The sequence below is a fragment of the Nicotiana tomentosiformis genome, chromosome 7, assembly GCF_000390325.3.
Source record: "Nicotiana tomentosiformis chromosome 7, ASM39032v3, whole genome shotgun sequence".
In the NCBI taxonomy this organism is placed as follows: Eukaryota; Viridiplantae; Streptophyta; class Magnoliopsida; order Solanales; family Solanaceae; genus Nicotiana; species Nicotiana tomentosiformis.
In genome coordinates, this window is record NC_090818.1 from 100,059,360 (window position 1) to 100,080,527 (window position 21,168).

At 36.2% G+C, this 21,168-nt stretch overlaps 2 protein-coding genes, 2 long non-coding RNA genes and 1 other non-coding gene across 5 annotated transcripts; 3 read left to right on the forward strand and 2 right to left on the reverse strand.

Moving 5' to 3' along the window:
• Window positions 1–450: 450 nt before the first annotated feature.
• Window positions 451–5,114, forward strand: LOC104112870 (bifunctional monothiol glutaredoxin-S16, chloroplastic). The gene is made up of 2 exons (XM_009622912.4): window positions 451–976; window positions 4,290–5,114. Exons 1-2 carry the CDS (start codon window positions 584–586, stop codon window positions 4,791–4,793), a joined length of 897 nt encoding a protein of 298 aa, XP_009621207.1. The 5' UTR covers window positions 451–583; the 3' UTR covers window positions 4,794–5,114.
• A 3,556-nt stretch (window positions 5,115–8,670) lies between these two features.
• Window positions 8,671–9,917, reverse strand: LOC104112871 (uncharacterized). The gene is made up of 2 exons (XR_690090.3): window positions 9,789–9,917; window positions 8,671–9,012 (listed from the first exon to the last, which is right to left on the reverse strand). It is a non-coding gene; the product is annotated as an uncharacterized lncRNA (long non-coding RNA).
• Window positions 9,918–10,078: 161 nt separating this feature from the next.
• LOC104112872 (uncharacterized) lies at window positions 10,079–12,189 on the forward strand. The gene is made up of 2 exons (XR_690091.3): window positions 10,079–10,286; window positions 11,631–12,189. It is a non-coding gene; the product is annotated as an uncharacterized lncRNA (long non-coding RNA).
• Window positions 12,190–15,350: 3,161 nt separating this feature from the next.
• Window positions 15,351–17,422, forward strand: LOC138896096 (uncharacterized). Its single transcript, XM_070180876.1, has 4 exons — window positions 15,351–15,459; window positions 15,750–16,164; window positions 16,281–16,680; window positions 16,760–17,422. Exons 1-4 carry the CDS (start codon window positions 15,351–15,353, stop codon window positions 17,420–17,422), a joined length of 1,587 nt encoding a protein of 528 aa, XP_070036977.1.
• A 3,445-nt stretch (window positions 17,423–20,867) lies between these two features.
• TRNAA-AGC (transfer RNA alanine (anticodon AGC)) lies at window positions 20,868–20,940 on the reverse strand. The gene has a single exon. It is a non-coding gene; the product is annotated as a tRNA-Ala (tRNA).
• Window positions 20,941–21,168: the final 228 nt, after the last annotated feature.

Here is a 21,168-nt window from a genome sequence, read left to right on the forward strand (position 1 = left end):
GTGTAGAAGATTTTTTTAAACTCCATGTTAACTACAAATTTTGATACCAAATCAGTCCAAATCACCTCCAATCTTCCTCAAATTTTATATATTGATTCGTCTATATGTTTTCAATGAATTTTAACCATACCCATTAAAAAAAGTTTCTTTTTGCTTAAATTTTTGAAATCTTATATATATATATATATATATATATATATATATATATATATATATATATCATCTTATTTGCTAATTTAATCATGAATTTTTCTTTTCGTCTTGCATCTAATATTGCTAATCACGCTTAAAAATATAAAAGTAGATTTTTGCGTGTAATTTTTGGAGAGAAAAAATCTTATATATTTGGATTTTTAATTTTTATGTATTCGGTTAGTTTTGGTATATTTATAAGTAATGGGTAGAGGCTGGTAAGTTGAAACTTACATTTATGTAAGATTCCCCTGTGAAGTACTCCAGTTGATCAAAATAATCCAATTGTTGAGCCCAAACAAAAGAGATTTAACTCATCCAACTACAGTCCGCTCTTCAGTATCCACCATTTGTTCTTCTTCACCTTCTTCATCTTCTTGGTGTTATTGCCATGGCCACATTTAACATCTCATATCTCTCAAAACCCAATTCGTCTCTTCCTATTTTCTCCAATTTTTCTTCCCAAAATACCCCTTCATTTTCCTCTTATTCTATTCCCAAACCCTCCTTCCTTTTCCCTTCGATTACCCTCCGACCCAATAGCAGAACCAGAACTCGCCACGTAAGCATCGTCGTTTCAGCTGTAAAAAAGCTCTCTGAGACAGACCCTTTAACCGTGCCTCTAGAACCTGTCGAAATTTCTGGAAGCTTCCCGAAGGAATCTGGTGTGTATGCGGTGTATGATAGTAATGGTGTTCTGCAATTTGTTGGCATATCGCGAAACATTGCCGCCAGTGTTCTTTCTCATAAGAATACTGTACCCCAACTCTGCTCTTCCGTAAAGGTAACAACTTTGCTTATTCACATGTATAAGATTTAAAATACTCCCTCCGTCCGAATTATGTGACACTTCCTTTTTTAGTTTGTCTCAAAAATAATGTTATCTTCCTTATTTAGAAATAATTTAACTCTAAACTTTCCAATTTACTTCTTTTAGACCCAATTTTCAAAAGTCTCTCTCTTAGACTTTGTGTCCACTCAAACTTTGTCCCCACTCTAACAACGCAGGGGCGGAGCTAGCCCTTCGGATACGGGTTCGGTTGAACCCAGTAACTTTTGTCCAAACCGTGTATTTGTCTTAAAAAATTATTGAATTATGTAAAAATTGTTGATTAAGAACCCAATAACTTAAAAGAATTAGAATATTGAACCCACAAGTTTCAAATTCTTGCTCCGCCTCTACTAACTGGGAGTATATTTTTTGATAAGTAATGCAAAATTTTAAAATATTTATGATATTCTTGCTTTAATTTTGTTATGATGCAAAGCATAACTAATTACAAACTAAGATAGAGGAGAAGGGTCGGGATAACTTGTAGTAAGTTGATGGAACAAGTTAAAGGTTTGTAACTTAAATGAGAATTGGGGCGTGCTCACCTAGGCACGGGTTAGATGGAGTTAGATGGACATGAATAGAGCGGAATAGATACAGAGGATTCATATAGCGGACCCAACTAATTGGGATTGAGGTGTAGTTAATTGTGATGCTATGAGAAATAGTTTAGGATGGATAGAGCATATTTCTCATTTTTGGGTTTGTTGACAAAAGGGTATATAGAATTGAAATTTTTGACCATGGTGCTTCTTGGTGGTGCTATGAGTAAAACCACTTGCAGAATCTTTGTTGGGCTACAGAGACTTAGAAATCAATTTGAATTAGCATGTCCAAGTTAGAGTAAAGTAATATGCTGTGCAATAATGATGAAATGCACATTGTGGGGACAATATACGGAGAACCTTGGGTTTTACTTGTCATAAAAGGTTGCTTCTTGTTGCATGTTCTTTCTTGAGTTAGTCGTATACATTTGACTAGAGATATGAAGCCAAGTTTACTTTTCTTATTCTTAAACATTGGTTTCAGTAAACAACTGCTTCATGTGATTCTTCCACTAGAATGGATTTGAATACGTGTGGCCAAGTTCAAGTTAAAGTGACATGCAATGCATTAATAGTTAAATGCACATATCTTGGTTTTTCTTGTCATAAAAAGGATGCTTCTTCTTGGGTGTTCTTTTTTGAGTTAGTCAAATACACTTTGTGACCCGAGAAATGAAGCCAATTTTGCCTTTCTTCTTCTTAAAAATTGGTTTCAGTAAGCTATTCTGTTGTGTGATCCTTCCATTGTGCACTGTCCCTGCTTCATCTTATGTTACTCGATTAAGTGAAAGTCTATGTTGTGCAGACTCTTCAAAATGCTTCCACACCTGTGTCAGATCCTCCAAAAATGCACTACTATTGGAGGATCTGGCACGCACCCGGCGACATTTTCGGAGAGTCCGAGCAACATAGGTGAAAGTTCTGTCTCAGTTTGAGAGCGGGTAGTTCCCATAGTTTGGTTGCTAGCAAATACTATTATTAACTTCTATGTTGGATCTTCCAAATCATGAGAGCACACTTGGAGCATAAGTAGAGTTGTTCCTCTTGTGACCGGTAGGTCACGTGGTTGAGACGTTGAGTATGTACGTGTTTGGATTGCAGAAATGTAAGGAAAAAGGCTGCATATTGTATATGTCCACTCTCCCTTTACTCCTTTGCCGGAGAATACTTTATGCGTGAAGTATGACCTTCAATTCTTTCAAATCATTATGGAACAACTTGTTAAAGGAGCTAATAACATGGTTGCATAGCCTGCAGTAGCCTCATTTGTATTATTAAGGGTCCTCCTTTTGGTTCTTTCTGCCTGTTCTAGTGAGTCTCTTTGGTCTCTAATCTCTACTCACAATTGATAGACGATAACGGGAACTAGTTACTGCAAATCTGCAAATAGTTCCCAGGGTGACCATTTCCTGATATTTTCCCTCCTTTGTCCCAAGCTAACTGTTCAGTTTCTGGTTATGACTTGAACACTAACTTGGAAACCAGACTTTCCCTCTAATCCAGCTCTCAAAAGGGAAAAAAAGAAGAAAAAAACTGTCTTGAACATAGGACATCAATGGTGCCTCTTTAAATGGAAGAAACTCAAAGAGAAACTCCTTATAAAGTCAGAAGAACATACTTATTCGACTATGAATCTTTATTGCACAATCCAGCCACTGGAACTGTGTACTCTTTGGTCGGAAAGATCAATGTTATCTGCTTTTCCTGACTAACTAATGATAGAAGAGCGAGAATAGCATCACTGTCCTCATTGTTACTGATCATCATTCTGCCTCTGCCTGCTGCTGCCACTGCTGGGCTGGTCCGCTTAATAAGGTTTAAAAATCAATTCATTTATGCCCAAAGCGGCCATAGAAAGCTTGTTTCCCGTGCTTAATGTGGCTAGAGAGTAAAGAAGGTTCTGCTAGTACAACACAAAACAGGTGGTCCATATTTCTGATTGAAGGCATTCATGATTTCATTCTATTCTTGATTACTTACCTCACTACATTATGCTTCGGAAGGGGACAGATTAGTATTTGGTTTGATTGCTGCTCGGCATCTGGCAATACCATTCTTCGCTGCTGCCTCTAATCAGCACTCTTTATCATATATCATTTGTTATAAGACACAGTACAAATTGCAAAGGGGAAACATAATGAGAATATTGGATTGGTACTCTATATGTGGAATTTTGATTACAGTGCACATAAGGCACACCGTGCTGAATAAACATCCTCTTTAGTTGGTACTTTATATGTGGAATTTTCATTACAGTGAACATAAGGCACACAGCTGAAATAAACATCCTCTTTAGTCTAGAGCATAAGAAGATCTTCGCAGGAATATATTATCAATGTGTTCTCCAACATGGCTAATTAGTTATAGTAACAGCATTTTACTTTTTGTTTGGATAAATTATACTAACAACATTTTACTGTTATTTGACATATGAATATTTTCTTATAACTTTGTCAAACATCACATGCACAGTGATTCTTGCTTAGAATCTCAACTGCTGTGACCAATTCCTGTCTGCTCCCTGAATATTATAACGGAATCCTCTAAGCAGTGTAAGCATAGTAAATTGCCAATCTTATTAACACTGAAAGACAAATCTGTACCGGTTATTATTTCTGTTGAAATGATTCGCATCTGTTTTTCTCTCCTTTTATGGTTTCACTGATTTTTAGATTATATTTTTCCTTTGAATACTTATAACTGAAATTACTGTGTTGTAGGTTGGTGTGGTAGATGAGCCAGATAGAACAGCTTTAACCGAATCATGGAAATCATGGATGGAAGAGCATATTGCAGCCACCGGAAAGGTCCCACCGGGTAACGAACCAGGAAACTCAACATGGGTACGTCAGCCACCAAAGAAGAAGACTGATCTGAGGTTAACACCAGGTCGTCATGTGCAATTGACATTGCCCTTGGAGGACCTCATTGACCGGCTTGTGAAGGAAAACAAGGTGGTTGCTTTCATAAAAGGGTCAAGAAGTGCACCACAATGTGGATTTTCACAGAGGGTGGTTGCCATGCTTGAAAGTGAAGGTGTCGATTATGAAAGTGTCGATGTACTTGATGAAGAGTACAACTACGGATTGAGGGAGACGTTGAAGAACTATAGTAACTGGCCTACATTTCCACAAATTTTTGTGAAGGGTGAGTTGGTTGGTGGGTGTGATATCTTGACCTCGATGTATGAGAAGGGTGAACTTGCCAACTTGTTCAAAAGCTAAATGTTCAATTAGCAGTAAAGAATGTACCTTTATTGTAAGAGTTGACATGAGATTATATACATCATTGCACTAATTCACTCATCAGTGTATCTGGTGGTCTGGAAATAGTGGAATAGTTGGAAACGAATTCATTGTTTCTGTGTACAAGAGAACTTTGTTATAACTAGCAACTTGGAAATTTTGAGTTTTTTGTGATAAAGAACTCCTATATGGGATCTTCATGGGCTCTGTTGATGTACTTGAAAATGTATTGGATAAGGAAAACAGACAATGGCAGAACTTATACAAGATGGATGAGTGCCCTCTGTAGTTTCTTTTTGAATAATTTTCATGATGGCATTTGTCAAGAAAGCTGCAGATGGAATCATCTTACTGTAAAATGCTTCTTCTTTATATTTACCTTTGAATTCTGATGAGTCAAGTAGTTATATTTTCCAAATCTATGCAGGATGCGGTGAATCTTATAAGTGGCCCCTATATTGTTAACAGGGGCATCCCATCTCCTGTCCAGCGTAGTGGATTTGAATCTTGCAGTGTAAATAATATAGTAAGTAGAATATATAAGAGATCCCAAGCAGATACTCCCATCTTTTATTAAGCAGAAAGTTGTCATTTTCCCTTTCAAGTGCATTTAGTGTGCTAATTTATTTTTACTGACTTCCTCTTCACAAATAGCCTCTCTAGTCTCTACTCCTCCGGAGCAGGGTAAGGTTTGCATTTGCGTACTTGAGCAAAAGTAGTCACTAGTCTATTAAAATTAATATGAAAAGACGGTGTTACCCTTTCTTCTATCTCTTTTCCTTCCCAAACCCTCTATCAAAATTTCAAAACCCTTTCTCCCGATCAAAATTTCCCAAACTCCTCTCGTTACTTCTCTTCCCCATGCAGTAAGTTCTTCCCCAACTTATTTGAAAATATCAAAGTTAGTCCTTAATTCCTAATTAGAAGGGCATAATTTCAAAAATTAAGAACACTTGATCCTGAAGTTAGACTTGGAAGTTCAAAAATTAAGGACATATAGTCCTTAACTTAGAGTTACAAGCACATAAATTAAAGACATGTAGTCCTTAACTTAGAGTTCCAAGTTCAAAAAATAAGGACATGTAGTCCTGAACTTAGAGTTACAAGTTTAAAAGTTAAGGACAGGTAGTCCTAAACTTAGAGTTACAAGCTCAAAAACTAAGGACAGGTAGTCCTTAACTTAGACTTACAAGCTCATAAATTAAGGACAACTAGTCATGAACTTACAGTAACAAGCTCGTAAGTTAAGGACACTTGGTCCTGAACTTAGAGTTGGAAGTTCAAAAATTAAGGACACTTGGTCCTTAATTTGAGCGAAGTTCTCTGCAATCCCAAAAAGGACGTAAATAAGCAGAGAGCGTAGGTTTCAGCGAATTATAGAAGAAGAGTATTTTCGTCCGGGCGGATAAAAGTTTATTAAAGCAGTGACTAAAGACTAAAGACATTTTAAACAGTGACTTAAAAGTAAATACATATCTTATTATTACTGAGTAATCGTGCACTCCCCCCCGAAGAATGACTAGTGACTTGGAAGCCAATTGTAGGAATATATTCAGCTAGTTTTACTTCTTTCCTCTCCTAATACATTATATATGTCGCGACTTGGAAAATGCAAGTGGCAAGAAAAATGAAAAGCTGATGGATTTTGAAGTGCATTTTTGTCATTCTGAAATAGTAAGTAATCATGCTCAACAACAAGTGGCATGTCGACTGTTTAATCAGCACGATATTTCAACTCTCCTTTGTGAGCCCCAGCCCCAGCCCCAGGCCATCAAATTAGTTGTTGTTAATTAAATGTTTGACACTCTTAGAACATGCAATACAACATTTAGTCTCCTACCTGCAATGTTCCTTTTTTCTTTTCTTTCTTTTTCCAGAGTATGAAATGAAAAGAAATTCTTATGGATGAAATATTGGGCTATTAGTTAATCACATTGAACAAACTGAGTCAGTAATCAAATAACATTAAATTGGAACTATTAATCCAATAACGAAATACCGATAATCCAACAATATTTTTCCTGCACAGAAGCTTAATATCAATGTGTGCTCAAGGGCGGAGCCAAAAACCTATGTAAGGGGTTTCTAAAAAATATTAGAATGTCACACTTTGGATTTGAGGTTTAGAACCTATGATCTAAAATAATTTTTAAACCCCTTTTACCTCTACATTAGAATCTTCTCTTAAAAGAATTCCTTTTTGCCCTGTCTATACCACATAATTTTTCAACTTAGCCTCTTGGCTCTTAAATAAGTGCTACCTGCATAATTGACACTCGTGTAGTCTACCCGATAGCAACGTTACGAGTGCCAAAACATTGCACGAAGACAGCAGCCCATAATATTATATATTCTCATGAGTTACTCCTACTAGAAGAATCAAGAAAATTCTTCACCACCGACCAACATACATACAAATTCCACTACAACGTCAATTTATATTACTGTTGGTTCATTTGAGGCTTTTCTTCAAGGCTGGTTATTACGCCAAGAACAATATTTGAATGAATTTATAATAGCACAAAACACATTTAATGAATCACAAGAGGGTGTTATTTCACGTTTCCTAGCTCATTACCAAGAATACTTTGAAGAAAAATCAAGAATGTCTCATAGAAATGTATTCCACGTGTTTTCTCCTGCATGGTTTACTCCATTAGAAAAAAGTTACTTATGGATTGCAGGGTTTAAACCGGCTTTAGCTTTTTCCTTGGTAATGAATTCCGTAGATGATTTGAGAGAATTAATGGGCTGAAATTTGAAACAAGGGTCCAAGAGAAGAATCTTATTGATGAGTTGGCCAAAATTCAAGAAAGTGTGACAGCCCCTGATAGGTATTGAATCGTATTGTTTAAATATTTAGATAAAATATACTTTTTGACTTTGGTCCTAGGACATCTTATCATTTTATTTAAAAGTTTAAACCGTTAGATATTAAATTATTTAATTATATTATGTCGTAGGTGGAGAAATATGACAAGTGGATAAAAATATAAAGACACTAAGATCAGCTCTGGAAAATATGATTACAGATGCAGATAGATTAAGGGCAAAAACAGCAGAGAGGGTGGTAGGGATATTAAATCCTTTTCAGAGTTTGAGGTTTTTGACAGCTGCAGCACAACTTCAGTTGAGAATAAGGAAGTTGGGAATGCAGAGAGGCAGCAAACGCAGACTTCAGATTAATATTTGTAAGATAAAGATTTTATTTGTTATATCAATATTAGGCTTATTTTGTAGCAGTAGGCTATGTTCTACGGGCTCTTCAATGTTACTTGGTTTGTGTCGATTCTCGAAAAAGACACGAGTACAACGACATTTTTGAAGTTTGAGAAAAGTTGGAGCAATACACATAGGTAATACTCGAGTGAATGTTTTACCATCTTGCTTTTATAAGAGGCTACTTTCTTGTTTTAATTGGCTCTATTTGTCTTTTTCATAGGAGTTTATACCTTGTTACTTTTATTAGATGTAAACTTTTTGAAGTATTTGGATTGTGTTTTAACTGCCTCTATATAGCTTGTCTTTTTCCTAGTAGTTTTTAAAGAAAGTGAAGACATCACTGCCCAGCAGGACAAGAGGAGTATTTGTTTGAGGCAGACCTCATTAACAGTCCAAGTTTATCTTTACGCAGCCTTTTCCGAACCCTATATATATAAATGCGACTTTTCCCTGTATATATAAACGCGAAGTGCTTACGAGTGAATTGAACAAGTCATACAATGGGGAGAGGCGAATACATGATTTTAGGATAAGTAACCAATCAAGTGATGGACCACAAACAAATCGTTGTCTCTTCTTCGTGCGACATTGTTGTTTGTTATTTGCGCAACTATAAAATTATAACAAATCAACATTGAGAAGATATTTTTTATACATCAAAGGTCCCTATTTACACCGACTGAAACATACAAGATATAACAAGGGGAAAAAACATAATCTGCTTGGATAGAATCCTAACCAAGTATGGCAAATTCATTCAATGACTACCTGCCTTTCTTGGTCCATTGTCAAAGTGCAACATTATAATACCCTTTGATGCTTGTGGTTTGTGAATACATATGCTCAAACAGTTATTGCTTTCTTTCTAATTTTTATGAAAAGAGTAGGGGCAGAGGATTTATGTTCTTGTTCATATGCTTTTTTACTCTAACCAACTTTTTTCCTTTGTTACTTCGCCAACCTTCTTTCTTCAACCCTGAAAAAAGGAAGGATTCAGAATGTGAAAAGGAGAGAATCAAATTAAGTATGTTATACTAATGAACATCAACAGTTAATATGAATTAAACAAAATCTTAATTTTTAGTAATCAGATTTTCTGTAAGGAACAATAAAATAAAATATGTTCACCGATTTAGGAAGAACACGTTTATTTCTATTTAATTTCGTATGGGGCCAAAAAACGAAAATAAGTATCAATTCCCACTAATCTATAAGATAAGATCTACAACAGAGAAAACAATTTCAGTTCAATAAATTACATTTGAGAAGGATATATAAAATGGTGAAAAGGACAAACAATATCTATTTTACATTCAAGAGAATTTTCGAGAAAAAAAATAACAATTAAAGGCAACCAATGATTCAAAGAGCCATAACATTCACGGCCATGGGTCAAAACAAAGCCTATAGTATCCCCAATAATTTCATCTCCATCAAAGAAGTGAAAAACTCAAATCTTACAGTTACCACATTATAGGAGTTTTTCCTAATTTGAGATCCAAGAGTATGGAGTACTATTATTTATAGGCTGACAAAAAAATTAGAAGCAAACAAATCCGTGGAAAGTGGGAGAATACATGGACTAACAACAACAATAGACATGAAAATCGAAATCCAGTGCATGCGATGATATGATTACAAACGAAACACAAAATGAAGCAGCAAATATTGATAAATATTTAACCAATTGAAAAGAAAATCAACAAAAGGACACCCAAAAAAAAAAAGGAAAACAGGGCAGCATAAACTGACCTCGCTTAATGTAGTCAACTGGGTCTTTGCTTGATTTCTTTGTTACATTTATATTCGACTCAAATTTGATAGTTTTCATTTCAAGTTGTCAATAGAGAGTTAGGCAGAGAGCTTTTGGAGTTTTCTTTTGTGTGATAGAAAATCTATCTATTATTAAAAGGAAAAAAGTCATCAATGAGACTTTGCCAAGTGTTGCGTGAAAAAAATGCCATGTGGCAATTTTAAGCCAAAAATAGTTAAGTTAGGTAAAATTAGTTTTTCTTCTATTTAAATTTCAAAATAATAAAATATCTATATTTTTAATCAAACAATAATTTTAAATTGGGAAGTTACTGATGTAACTCCCTTCCTGCGCGTATTTGCCCTAAAAATTATCAATTTCCTTCAAGCATCTCAACTCCTAAACCACCAATGTTTCTGCCCAGGATTCTCAGAAGCATCATCATTGTCTTTATTTTGATTCACACTTTCCTTCAGAAAAGTTCCATCTCTTTCCTGGTAAGAAAATCAATCCATCTCTTTGATGATCCATCGATCTTCTATTTCAATCCATTTCATCGGCATATTTATCCTTTTTTATATATATATTTTGAGACATATTTACGATTTGAAATTGTGGATGCACCAGTTTATTTATATATATATATATTTGGACTCATGACCCTCGAATGCTCCTAATCGTATCTTTTTCACATTTAAAGTATACTTTTTATCTGTATAAAAAAATATTAGGATCTAGGTGCCATCCGCATAAGAGATATCATGCCTCTATGCGTCTTAAAAAAAATAGAATAATGATTAAATTAAAATAAGAAGCTTGAAATATTAAGTCGGATATACATGTGTGCATGTATTCTTTTTGTTGTTTAGAAATCACGTTCATAGGCAATAACATACCGCCTACAAGTTATTGAGAATTTTTAGGATTGGCCACTGTGGGGTAAAACAAGTATTCTGCAGAAGTATTATTATGGAAGAAAGGATTTTACCAATATTTAGATATCATGCCTATAAGATTGAAATATTGCTTGAGCTAGCAAAAAATACAGATTATTCTTTTACTACGAAGTATTGGTACGAGCCTATATAGTATATATTCATGTTTAGAGACCCTGATTGTTGACTTTTAACTTCATAACTTATATATCATATTTATAAGAATCGCTGCTTCTAAATATTTATTTGAAGAGAGTAAATCTACTTTATACTCATCATGATGCTTGCAACCTTTATAAAAAATATTATGTTTAACCAATGCAATTTGGAGTTTATGATTATAAGCCTAGCTTTCTGCTTTATTCAATTAGGTGTTAAAAGAGGATTTTTTTTTTTTTGTTAGTACTGTAACTTTAAAACCTTTTTCCGAAGGATATGGAAATCATGTTAGAAGGCAAGCCTTGATTTATTAACTGTTGAAAATATAGTTGGACTTATCTGAACTCTAAAAGTTTTGCTGCTATTGAAAATCAATGTGTTTACAGATGAATAACATTCATTTTGCTAAGCCAAAAGTTTAAGCTTCAGTAGTGTTTAGTTGTAATGGTAAGTGTAGTACTTTGAAGTTTTGAACAATTTTAAAGAATTGACGAATGAGGCAAAAAGCTTTTTATTTATATACTTTTTGTTTATACTTTACTTAGTTTTAGCGACTTAAAAATTCCATATTTTAGAGAAAGTGCTTTTATCGAAAATGACGAAAAATAATCGGTATGGGTAATCCTTATTTTTCACTTAAAAAGGTCGTTGGAGGTATTTTTTAATAGTTAAACTATGTTTTTTTTTCATGTTACTTTATTTTATGCATGTTTTCTCTACTGACTATTTCTTATTATGTCATATTAGTACTTAATGCTCATTCTTTTGAGAGATTTTCATTTGGTGAGACTAGCATGACAAGTTCAAGCTGCAATAACAGGATGATGGAGTTGAGCTAATGTTATATTAATTCTATCAAGACTTGGTCGATGATTTTGTCCTCAAGAAAATAGAGAATTTATGTAATTTATTTTTGCATTAAACCATTGATTAGAAATTGAACATTGAAAATGTATTTGTTGATTATTGCGAAAATGGGAATGCCCTGTTTTGGATCTCAAGTATACTTTCAGGGATGATTTTTCCAATTCATTTTTCTTCAGCCATCATATTTGATATTGCACAAGTGCTATTTGCTATATGTGGGGCTACTTTAAAGTACGGGATGAGATTAGGGTTAAAGAAAATATGTGGTTTATGTTGGAGCTGCTTAAAATATGAGTTGGGGCGCCTTGATTAAGCTTCGTTTGGGACTGGAGCTGAAATTAGATTTAAAGTAAATGTGATATTTTTTATTGTAGCCCTTTTAAGTGATGTACTTATGACATATTTTTCTCTTTTAAGGCCTTAGTGATATTTTCATCTATTAGTTTTTTGCTTTAATTTTTTTGAATGCGCTCCGTAAATTTAGTCTGTAATATACATCGGTTTCTATTATCTCTCACCGCACTTTTTTTATTTGTAATGATTCTGCGCAACGTGCAGGTACATATACTAGTTTTGGTGAAAGAGAGAAAAGTTGCACTCCTTATACAATTACTGAAGAGGGCTCAGACTTAAATTTACTGAAGCCTTAAAGGCGCAACTAGAGGTTTTGACCAATATTGTTTCTTATCTTTGAGGTGAGGGTAGGTCTATTTTGGTCCTTTAAATATAATCCTGAGCATATTTAGTCCCTTAAATATGTTAAAGTGGAGCATCTTTAATCTTACTGACAGAGATTTTGATCAATATTGTCTCTTATCTTTGAGGGTAGGTCTATTTTGGTCCATCAAATATAACCCTGAGCATATTTAGTCCCTTAAGTATACTAAAGTGGAGCACCTTTAGTCTCACTTACACAATATATTCAAAAAGTAATGGTGTTACCCAACTCTGATTCATGAAGCAAATCTTCTGCTCTAAAGCAAAATGTTTCCTCTCATTTTATTGGATAACGTAAATTATCACTTTAATTTCTCATTTTTAGATAATATTTTCTAAAATTTTGATCTTGAAAATATCCTATTCTGTGCCAGTGTTCAATGAGAAAATGACACTGTATAGCCGCCGTTAAAATAATAGCCGAAAAAATGTATAAAATTTGTAAATTGTTTTGTGTATATTTAAAAATTTCGGTTGATTTTTCCAAAAAAAAAAGTTAAAATTTGAAAAAAATAGAGCTGCCATGATCACTTCTAAGCATATTATTGAAGCAAACGAATAACCAGATTGTATTATCATTTTTAGCCCGTGCCAAATTTACATCTGGTAGCGAAATAAGTATATAAAGTTTGTATATTTTTTGTATATTAACATACAAAAAAAAATAAAAAGAAATATATATATATATATACAAAATATACAAATTTTATATATTTTTCGGCTATTATTTTTATAGCGGTCATACAGTAACATTTTCTCATTGAAAACTGCCACAAAAGGAGATATTTTCAAGGTCGAAATTTTAGAAGACATTATCTAAAAATGAGAAATTAAAGTGATAATTTGCGTTATCCAATAAAAAAGAGGCAACTTTTGCTTCAGAGCAGAAGATTTGCTTCATGAATCAGAGTTGGGTAACACCATTAGTTTTTGAACACATTGTGTCAGTGAGACTAAAGATGCTCCACTTTAACATACTTAAGAGACTAAATATGCTCAGGACTATATTTGAGGGACCAAAATAGACCTACACTCAAAGATAAGGGACATTATTGATCAAAACCTCGCACAGCTACAGTAATAAACGTCAGAACCAGGAGCAGATAGTAAGAAGTTGCACAACAGCTGGAGTCAACGAAATTCCAGAAATACCCTTCATCGTATTTGTATACTAGTTTTCTATCATTAAATTAACATACTGATGCCCTTTGTCCTTGGCCTTTTCTTAATTTGCACTGTTGAAGGATATATTTGACTAAATCCACGCGTCATTCAAATAAGCGGGATAAATGACTACATTCAAATAATTTGGTTGGGTGCATATACTAAGACCACTAACCTTCATAGATAAATCTAAAAAAAAAAAAATTATTTGTTTATCCGTAAAATGATACAGTTGAATTTATACGTGATTTTTGTTTGCCTGTAAAACGATACAGTTAAATTTATATGTGGTTTCTAGACAAGTGAACTAATTTGATCCTTAAATAATATAATAATCGAAGAAATACACAATATTTAGCCTTAGAATGTAGATAAAATAGCAAAGATAGTGATTCCGTGAACACGGTTTTCGAACACAGCAATGATGAGATCAAAAAGCAAGAGAGTGAAATTGTATAAAGTTTTGTATAGAATATAATATATGTTCTTGCCAGAAATTTTGTGTCCCTTACAATGATAACTGAGGTCACTATTTATAGTTATGTCTAGGGAAGAAGGTCGCCCTCCTTTAATGTCAATTATGAGGGCCATTGATGAAGATGTAACGTTGAGCGTAAATGCTAAATTCTTTGTAACGGACTGTCGCTCTTGATGCTGTAGAATATTCCTTAATAAATGCTACCGGGCGTAGAGCATTTAATACACTTTTATGAACATTATTCGTTCCGGTGACAAGCGCAGTGGCTGTGTTCGGTCCTCAGCCATTCCATCTTGGATTCCACGTCTCCTCCTTTTAGTCAGCCACGCGTCATATCATATTTTACCCTATACAGATAGTCTCCCTGCTTTTCGGTGACATAACTTTGTGTTACCGGAAAGTTGGTAGAGACGCCTTTTTGGTAGGAATAACTATAATTCCCTCTAAAGGTCTATGATAGTTGATTAGACGCACGTCTCTCCGTATTTAATGCCCCGAACACGCGTTATCCCATGATTCAGCACAGCTTTAGCCGGTTATCAAGGTAATCATGGCCATGAATTTAGCTGCCAAAATTTTACTTATATGCAACTTTCTTTTCCTTTGCGTTTCACAATTGCTTGAGCTTCTAATTTGCATTCTTGTTTTCCATCCTTTTTCTAATTTTCTTCAAACACAAACTCTTTACCTTCTTCCTCCAAACGTGGTGGTTCTACGAAGAATAAGAACAAAACCGAGGATTCCGTTCCTCCAATAGTAGATTCCATATTCCCAAGAAGGCTTAGTACTTCAAAGGATTTTGAAGAAAAATTTCCTACTGCTAACCCTCGTACATGGGTTGTTAGTAGATACTCTTCTTCCATTCGTCCTTCTAGTATTCCTACTGTAAAGGAGGACTGTCGCTGCAATGAGTTGGAAATCATAGCTCCTGATCTATTAGAGCGAGTGACCCTTCCCAAGGAAGGTTTTACATACTTTTTCACGTATTCCTTTACTTTGGATGCGTTTTCTTTGAGCGGAGAGCTTGATTCCGTGATTGCGGAGTTTTGCCTTCGCTACCAGGTATGTTTGGCACAGGTAAGTCCTTCGGTGTGGAGGACGATCGCCTGCCTCCAACGCTTGTGCCAAGAAACTGGGAGGAGCTAACCTTAGCTCATGTGATGAATCTCTATTCCCCAAAAATCTTCCGCTGGGGAATGATAAACCTTTGCAAGCGTGGCCACCATGCTTTATTGTCTAACATGGATGATAACAATGATTGTGGGTGGATGGAGCGGTTCGTTGCAGTTGCCACCAACGACATCATTCCGACAACGGCTCCATCTTTTCTGGTTGCTTGGAACCGCACTCGTTAGTTCTTTGTATAATATTCCTCTTATTAGATATTCTTTTATCGCCGTATCATCTCGTCACCATTCACATATTTCAGCAACTCGATGGCTCCCACCGGTGGTGGAAGGTTTGAACCGGTGGGTTCAGAAGATTTTGGACGTCATAATGCCCGAAACTCGTTCGTAGAAAACACTAACCCTTAAATACGGGTGGAAGGCCAAAAATCATGGTAACTCTAATTTACCTTGCTTTCATTTTTGTATATGAAGAACTTGGTTGAACCTTTCTGACTTTGTTCATGGAATTAGGTTTACCTGCGGGCTCTGTTGTTGTCCCCGGGGAGGACATTCTGGCTAATCCTACTGATGCAGCGAGGCTGCTTCAGGAATCACTTACTCGAACAGGTATCTCCGAGCCTGTTTCGGGTGCAAATATTTCTTTACGGAGTCCCCGGACAAAGGATAAACAAACAAAGAGAGGACACTCCTCCGCCGCCGGGGAAAAGAATAAAAGGGCAAAGGTTGATGCCCCCGAATCATCTCCGATGGATGGTTCTCCTTATGGGCCGGTCGTAGACACCATGTTGATTGATGATGAAGAAGAAGCTGTTGATGAGGGAGCTTCTTTACACAGAAGGCGACGATCCTCATCATCTCAACAAGATGCTCAATTTGTTGAGATAGTTACTCCAACTGAAGACGATATCTCGGCACTTTGGGGAGAGTCTAATTTGGTAGAATGTGCCAACTCCATTTTCGGGCCCTAATTGCTGCAACCGGTGCTGCGGGGCTGAGTACCAGGTCCTTGCCGTCTTTGGTTGGCGAGCATCAAACAACCAGCACTGCATTTGATGCAACTGCTTCTTTCTCTTCAACTCCATCTGCTTCATCTCCACCTTCACCAACACCAGCAACTGCTTCACTATTTCCATCTTCGTCTACTCTTTCACCAGCTGTTGCTACACCATCTCCATCGACCGCACCTAACCATGAAGAAGGTGTTCCTCTTCCACAGTCCCCAATTCATGGGAACTTGAGGCAAAATTATGTTGCTCCTTCTGAAGATCCACAAAGGAGGAGGAATATTACTTTTTCGGTCTCTATTGGGTGCAACCTGCTATCGCGGCCGGTGGAGCTTACTAATTACCTGAAGCCTTTGGCTTCAGAAAAAGATTGGGAAAAGATTCAGACACTCTCGGGCGAGTGTTTGTTGAACAATGCTATGCATAACGCCACAGCGGTACGTTCCTTCTTTCCTCTATTATTTCTTCTACTTTTGAACGAGTGTATTCTAAGTTTTTCCTCTTCTTATTTTATAGGCCAACTTTCTTACCTCTGAGGGCCTTCAAAGATTGATTCGTGAGAAGGAAGAACTTACTTTTGAACGGGATCAACTTTTGGCAGAACGGGACCAGACTGTTCTCCGCCTCTCGGAACTGGAAACCAGAGCTACTGAGGCCGATGTTTTGAAGGATCGTTTGCAGCAAAACGAGCAAGAAGTGGTAAACCTCAACCAAGAAATTGGGCCGCTAAGGGTCAATTTTGATGAGGCCAAGGCCAACTGGGCAGAAGTCCAAAACGTCATTTTTGCTGCTACCGTCCGTGAGGCTACCTGCGCTGAAAGAGTGATTAACTTGGAGGCAGGCTTGAACTCCAAAAGTGAAGATCTTGCTGTTGTGGAGGTGAAATATGCCCAGCTAAAAGAGAAGTACATGAAAACTATCGATCATAATAGGCTCTTTAGTTCAACTGTCCGCGCGCTTGACGTCGGCCTTAAATCTACTAGATCCACCCGGGAAAACCTTTCCGCCGAGGTTATTCAACTAAAAGAAGAACTTAAGCGTCGAGCGGCTTCCCTCATTATTGAAAAAACTTATTCCATGTATAGCATGAGGAGGAAAACCTTGGAAGAGGCCAAAGCTGGTATCATTGGTGTTGATGCCGAAATTGCTAAGGCCCGAGAGCTTCAGTTGGCTGCATAAAATAGACTCCCAGTGCAATCTGATGCTCCAAGTTCTTCTGATTCTGGTTCCGAGTTTTCAAAAACTGAAGAAGGATCGGAAGGCGATGAGGACGGATATCAAACTAGGGAAAGCGTTAAGCCATCGACTGAACACCTACTTTTCCCGGCAATGCGGATACTTCTCTTCCTCCTGGTCCCGGAGGCGCTGCAGTTTAGCTTTTTCTTTTTCCATTTTGCACTTGTAACGTTTTGGCCCGTTCTTGTAAATAAAGACATATTTTCTTCTTTATATTCAAGTGCCATTTGAGTCTTACTTTCGTTTGAATATCCATGCAAGCATTTAACTTATGCATTTGCTCAAGTATTCTGCGCATGTTGTTCAATTCGTGTTTTACTATGTGTAGTCTCGGATGCCTTTTCTTCGAAGCATTTTGGTTCCGAGTATTATCCTTTTACGTGAGGGTTTTTATGAATATTTGCACAAGTTTGCTTTTTGCATCCTTTTCATATGCGACTTCGGATGTATTTTTCCCCGATGGAATTTTGGATTCCAGGCATTGATTCGCCCGGAACCAACCCTTTAACATGAGGGTTTTTGTAAGAGAGGGCCCTCTTATGTTTACGGTGCTCTTGAAGAGGACGTCTCCTGTTCATTACGGCACTAACATTTGAAATACTTTTTTAACTTTCAAATGACAAAGTTAGCTCATCGTTCAGACAAGAAACAAGATAAAAGCAAAAGGATTTCATTTTATTCCTTCTATTTTCAGAAATTACATAAGCATTTTTCTATGCATAAAAGAAATTGCCGTTACTTGTGGCTATCTTGTACACCTTGTTTCTGCGGGGTTGGCTGCGCAATCCCCGGTCCCGATGATGTATTTTGTTTTCGGATTTTCGTTCCCTGTTGACGTGACAGTCATTGTTGCCGTATCCTCATACTATTCCCCCTAATATTTGAATGCGCAGAATGTGAATTAGAACATATCTTGTTTCCCCTTAGGAATCCATGTTATCAAGCGAAAGAATACCTAACAGTCCTCTGGTCGTTTGTGCCCGTGAACGGTCGGGTAACCTCTGTTCGGTAGCAAACTTAACTTCCCGGTGAGAATTCGCTATCGAACCAAAGAATACCTAATCATCCCCGAGTGGAAGCTTGTTCGTTTGCCTTGCTATCAAAGGTTTTATTGTTGCTGTCTTCGTAGTATGCTTTCCGTCACTGTCTCGTTAAAAACCTTGCGAGAAAAACCTAATTGGGACACAATCTGAACGAAGGAAAAAAGAGTGCAACACACACTTTCTGTTTGAGTGTTGTTCATCAGCAATAATATCTTTTGAGGTGTGCCACATTCTAATTGTTGGGCTACTTGTCTCCATTCTGGTTCTCCAACTCGTATGAACCTTTCCTAGTGACATCTGAAATCCGGTAAGGGCTTTTCCACGTTGGACCTAGCTTTCCCGTGTTGAGCTCCTGGGTATTTTGTGTTACTTTTCTTAGAACCAAGTCTCCTACTTTGGAAAAACGGAAGTTGGCTCTCCAATTGTAATATCGCTTCATCCTCTGCTTTTGAGCCGCCATTCTTACATGCACCAAGTCCCTGCGTCCCTCGAGTAGTTCCAAGTTGATTAGCATTGCTTCGTTATTTGATTCTTCATTTGTTTGAGAATATCTCAAAGTGGGTTTGCCCACTTCAACCGGGATTAGGGATTCAACACCGTACATGAGGGAAAAAAGAGTTTCTCCTGTACTTGATTTCGCCGTAGGCCCTTAGGACTCCGGTCAACTCTTCGGGCCATTTGCTTTTTGCTCCTTCCAACCTTTTCCTGAGGTTTTGAATGATCACTAATTTGATCCTGAAATAATATAATAATCGAAGAAATACGCAGTACTTAGCCTTGGAATGCAGATGAAATAGCAAAAATAGTGATTACGTGAACACGGTTTCCGAACACAGTAATAATGAGATCAAAAAGCAAGAGAGTAAAATTGTATATAGCTTTGTATAGAATATAATATATGTTCTTGCCAGAAATTTCGTGTCCCTTACAATTGATAACTAAGTTCACGATTTATAGCTATGTCTAGTAGGGCTGTGCATGGATCAGATCGGATCTGATTTAACATATTTCAGATCAGATTTCGAATTTCGAATTCTAAAAAATGCAATCTGAATCCGATCTGAATTAATATCGGATTGGATTAGATTTTAAAGTTTGGATCGGATCGGATTTTCGAATTTCGGATCGGATTATTATGCCTCAAAGTTGCAAACTCATATGTATATTTTCTTTGTAAAAGAGGCAATACAGTAAGAAAATTCATGTTTCTGCAATTATGAGAGTACTATGGTGCCAATGTAGCTAAATCCATCAATTGTAAAGGTAATAACTTGGAGAAAAATGTAAAGAAAGTACTAATTATCCTACATTAAAGTTTAATATTTATACATGCCCTAATAATTTCGAATTTCGGATCGGATAGTATTAAAATTATACCAATCTGAATCTGATCCGAAATCCGAAATTTTAATAAACACAATCCGAAATCTGAAATTGAACGGATCGGTTCGAATTTCGGATATCCGATCCAAATGAACAACCCTAATGTCTAGGGAAGAAGGTCCTAGGATCGTGCCGTCTTTAATGTCAATTATTAGGGTCATTGATGAAGATGTAACGTTGAGTGTAAATGCCAAATTTTTTGTAACGGATCGTCGCTCTTAATGATGTAGAATATTCCTTAGTAAATGCTACCGGACGCAGAGCATTTAATACACTTTTATGAACGTTATCCGTTTCGGTGACAAGCGCAGTGGCTGCGTTCGGTCCTCAGCCATTCCATCTTGGATTTCATATATCCTCATTTTAGTCAACCACGCGTCATATCATATTTTACCCTATATACTATTTCCTATCTATGTTGCGTTTTTTCCTTTTTTTGGTCAGCATTTTCTACGACAATAACAATTATGTCTGTGTGAACTTGCTCATGTTGTTGGTTTCAAGACCGGTATTACGCTTGTGTGAGCTTGCTTTTATTGTCGATTTCAAATCTAAATAAGAAGCATATTGCAATAGGTTAATAGTTAATATAAAACTTGTCAATTTACGATTAATTCTCATAATATTAATGCTAATTGTTTCTTTAAAATTATAAATTAAATAGGACGCATCCTATTTAGACTTCCTTCTAACAATGCAGTCTCAAATGAATATTACTCTTTTCTCTGTATCAGGAGTTACAAAACTTTACAATTTATCAACTCAGCAGCCACTTGCATCCAGGCCTAGTGAAAATAAAATTAATTAACCAAAAGCAAAAATAAATATAAAAAACAAAGAAATTTGGAGCTTCACGTGGAAATAGAAAGGTTCAAGAATTTGCAATTACTCGCATTCGGCAATCAGCAGCAAGCAATTAGCTAGCATCAGTTCAATAGAAAAGAAGAAAAATAAAAGATAAATGGAGATGCGGGGTATCGATCCCCGTGCCTCTCGCATGCTAAGCGAGCGCTCTACCATCTGAGCTACATCCCCGTTGGTACACTTCTTTTATTCTTGATATATTTAATAGAAATATAATATCTCTATTTCCTGACATTTTTTTAAAATAGACTGATAGAGGCCACAAAAAGTGAAAAATAACTTATAATAGAACAACAAAACTATATATTTCTTAACATATTTGAATAATATTAGGGGGAAAATTATCATACATGGTGTTTATGCCAAGTCAATAAATAAATTTCAGTACATCTTCTAAAT

Coding starts and splice junctions, on each gene's coding strand:
- LOC138896096 (XM_070180876.1), top strand. CDS start 15,351: ATGGATGATAACAATGATTGTGGGTGGATGGAGCGGTTCGTTGCAGTT. Junction 16,165..16,280: donor ATCTCGGCACTTTGGGGAGA/GTCTAATTTGGT, acceptor TCAAACAACCAG/CACTGCATTTGATGCAACTG. Junction 16,681..16,759: donor CTATGCATAACGCCACAGCG/GTACGTTCCTTC, acceptor CTTATTTTATAG/GCCAACTTTCTTACCTCTGA.
- LOC104112870 (XM_009622912.4), top strand. CDS start 584: ATGGCCACATTTAACATCTCATATCTCTCAAAACCCAATTCGTCTCTT. Junction 977..4,289: donor AACTCTGCTCTTCCGTAAAG/GTAACAACTTTG, acceptor ACTGTGTTGTAG/GTTGGTGTGGTAGATGAGCC.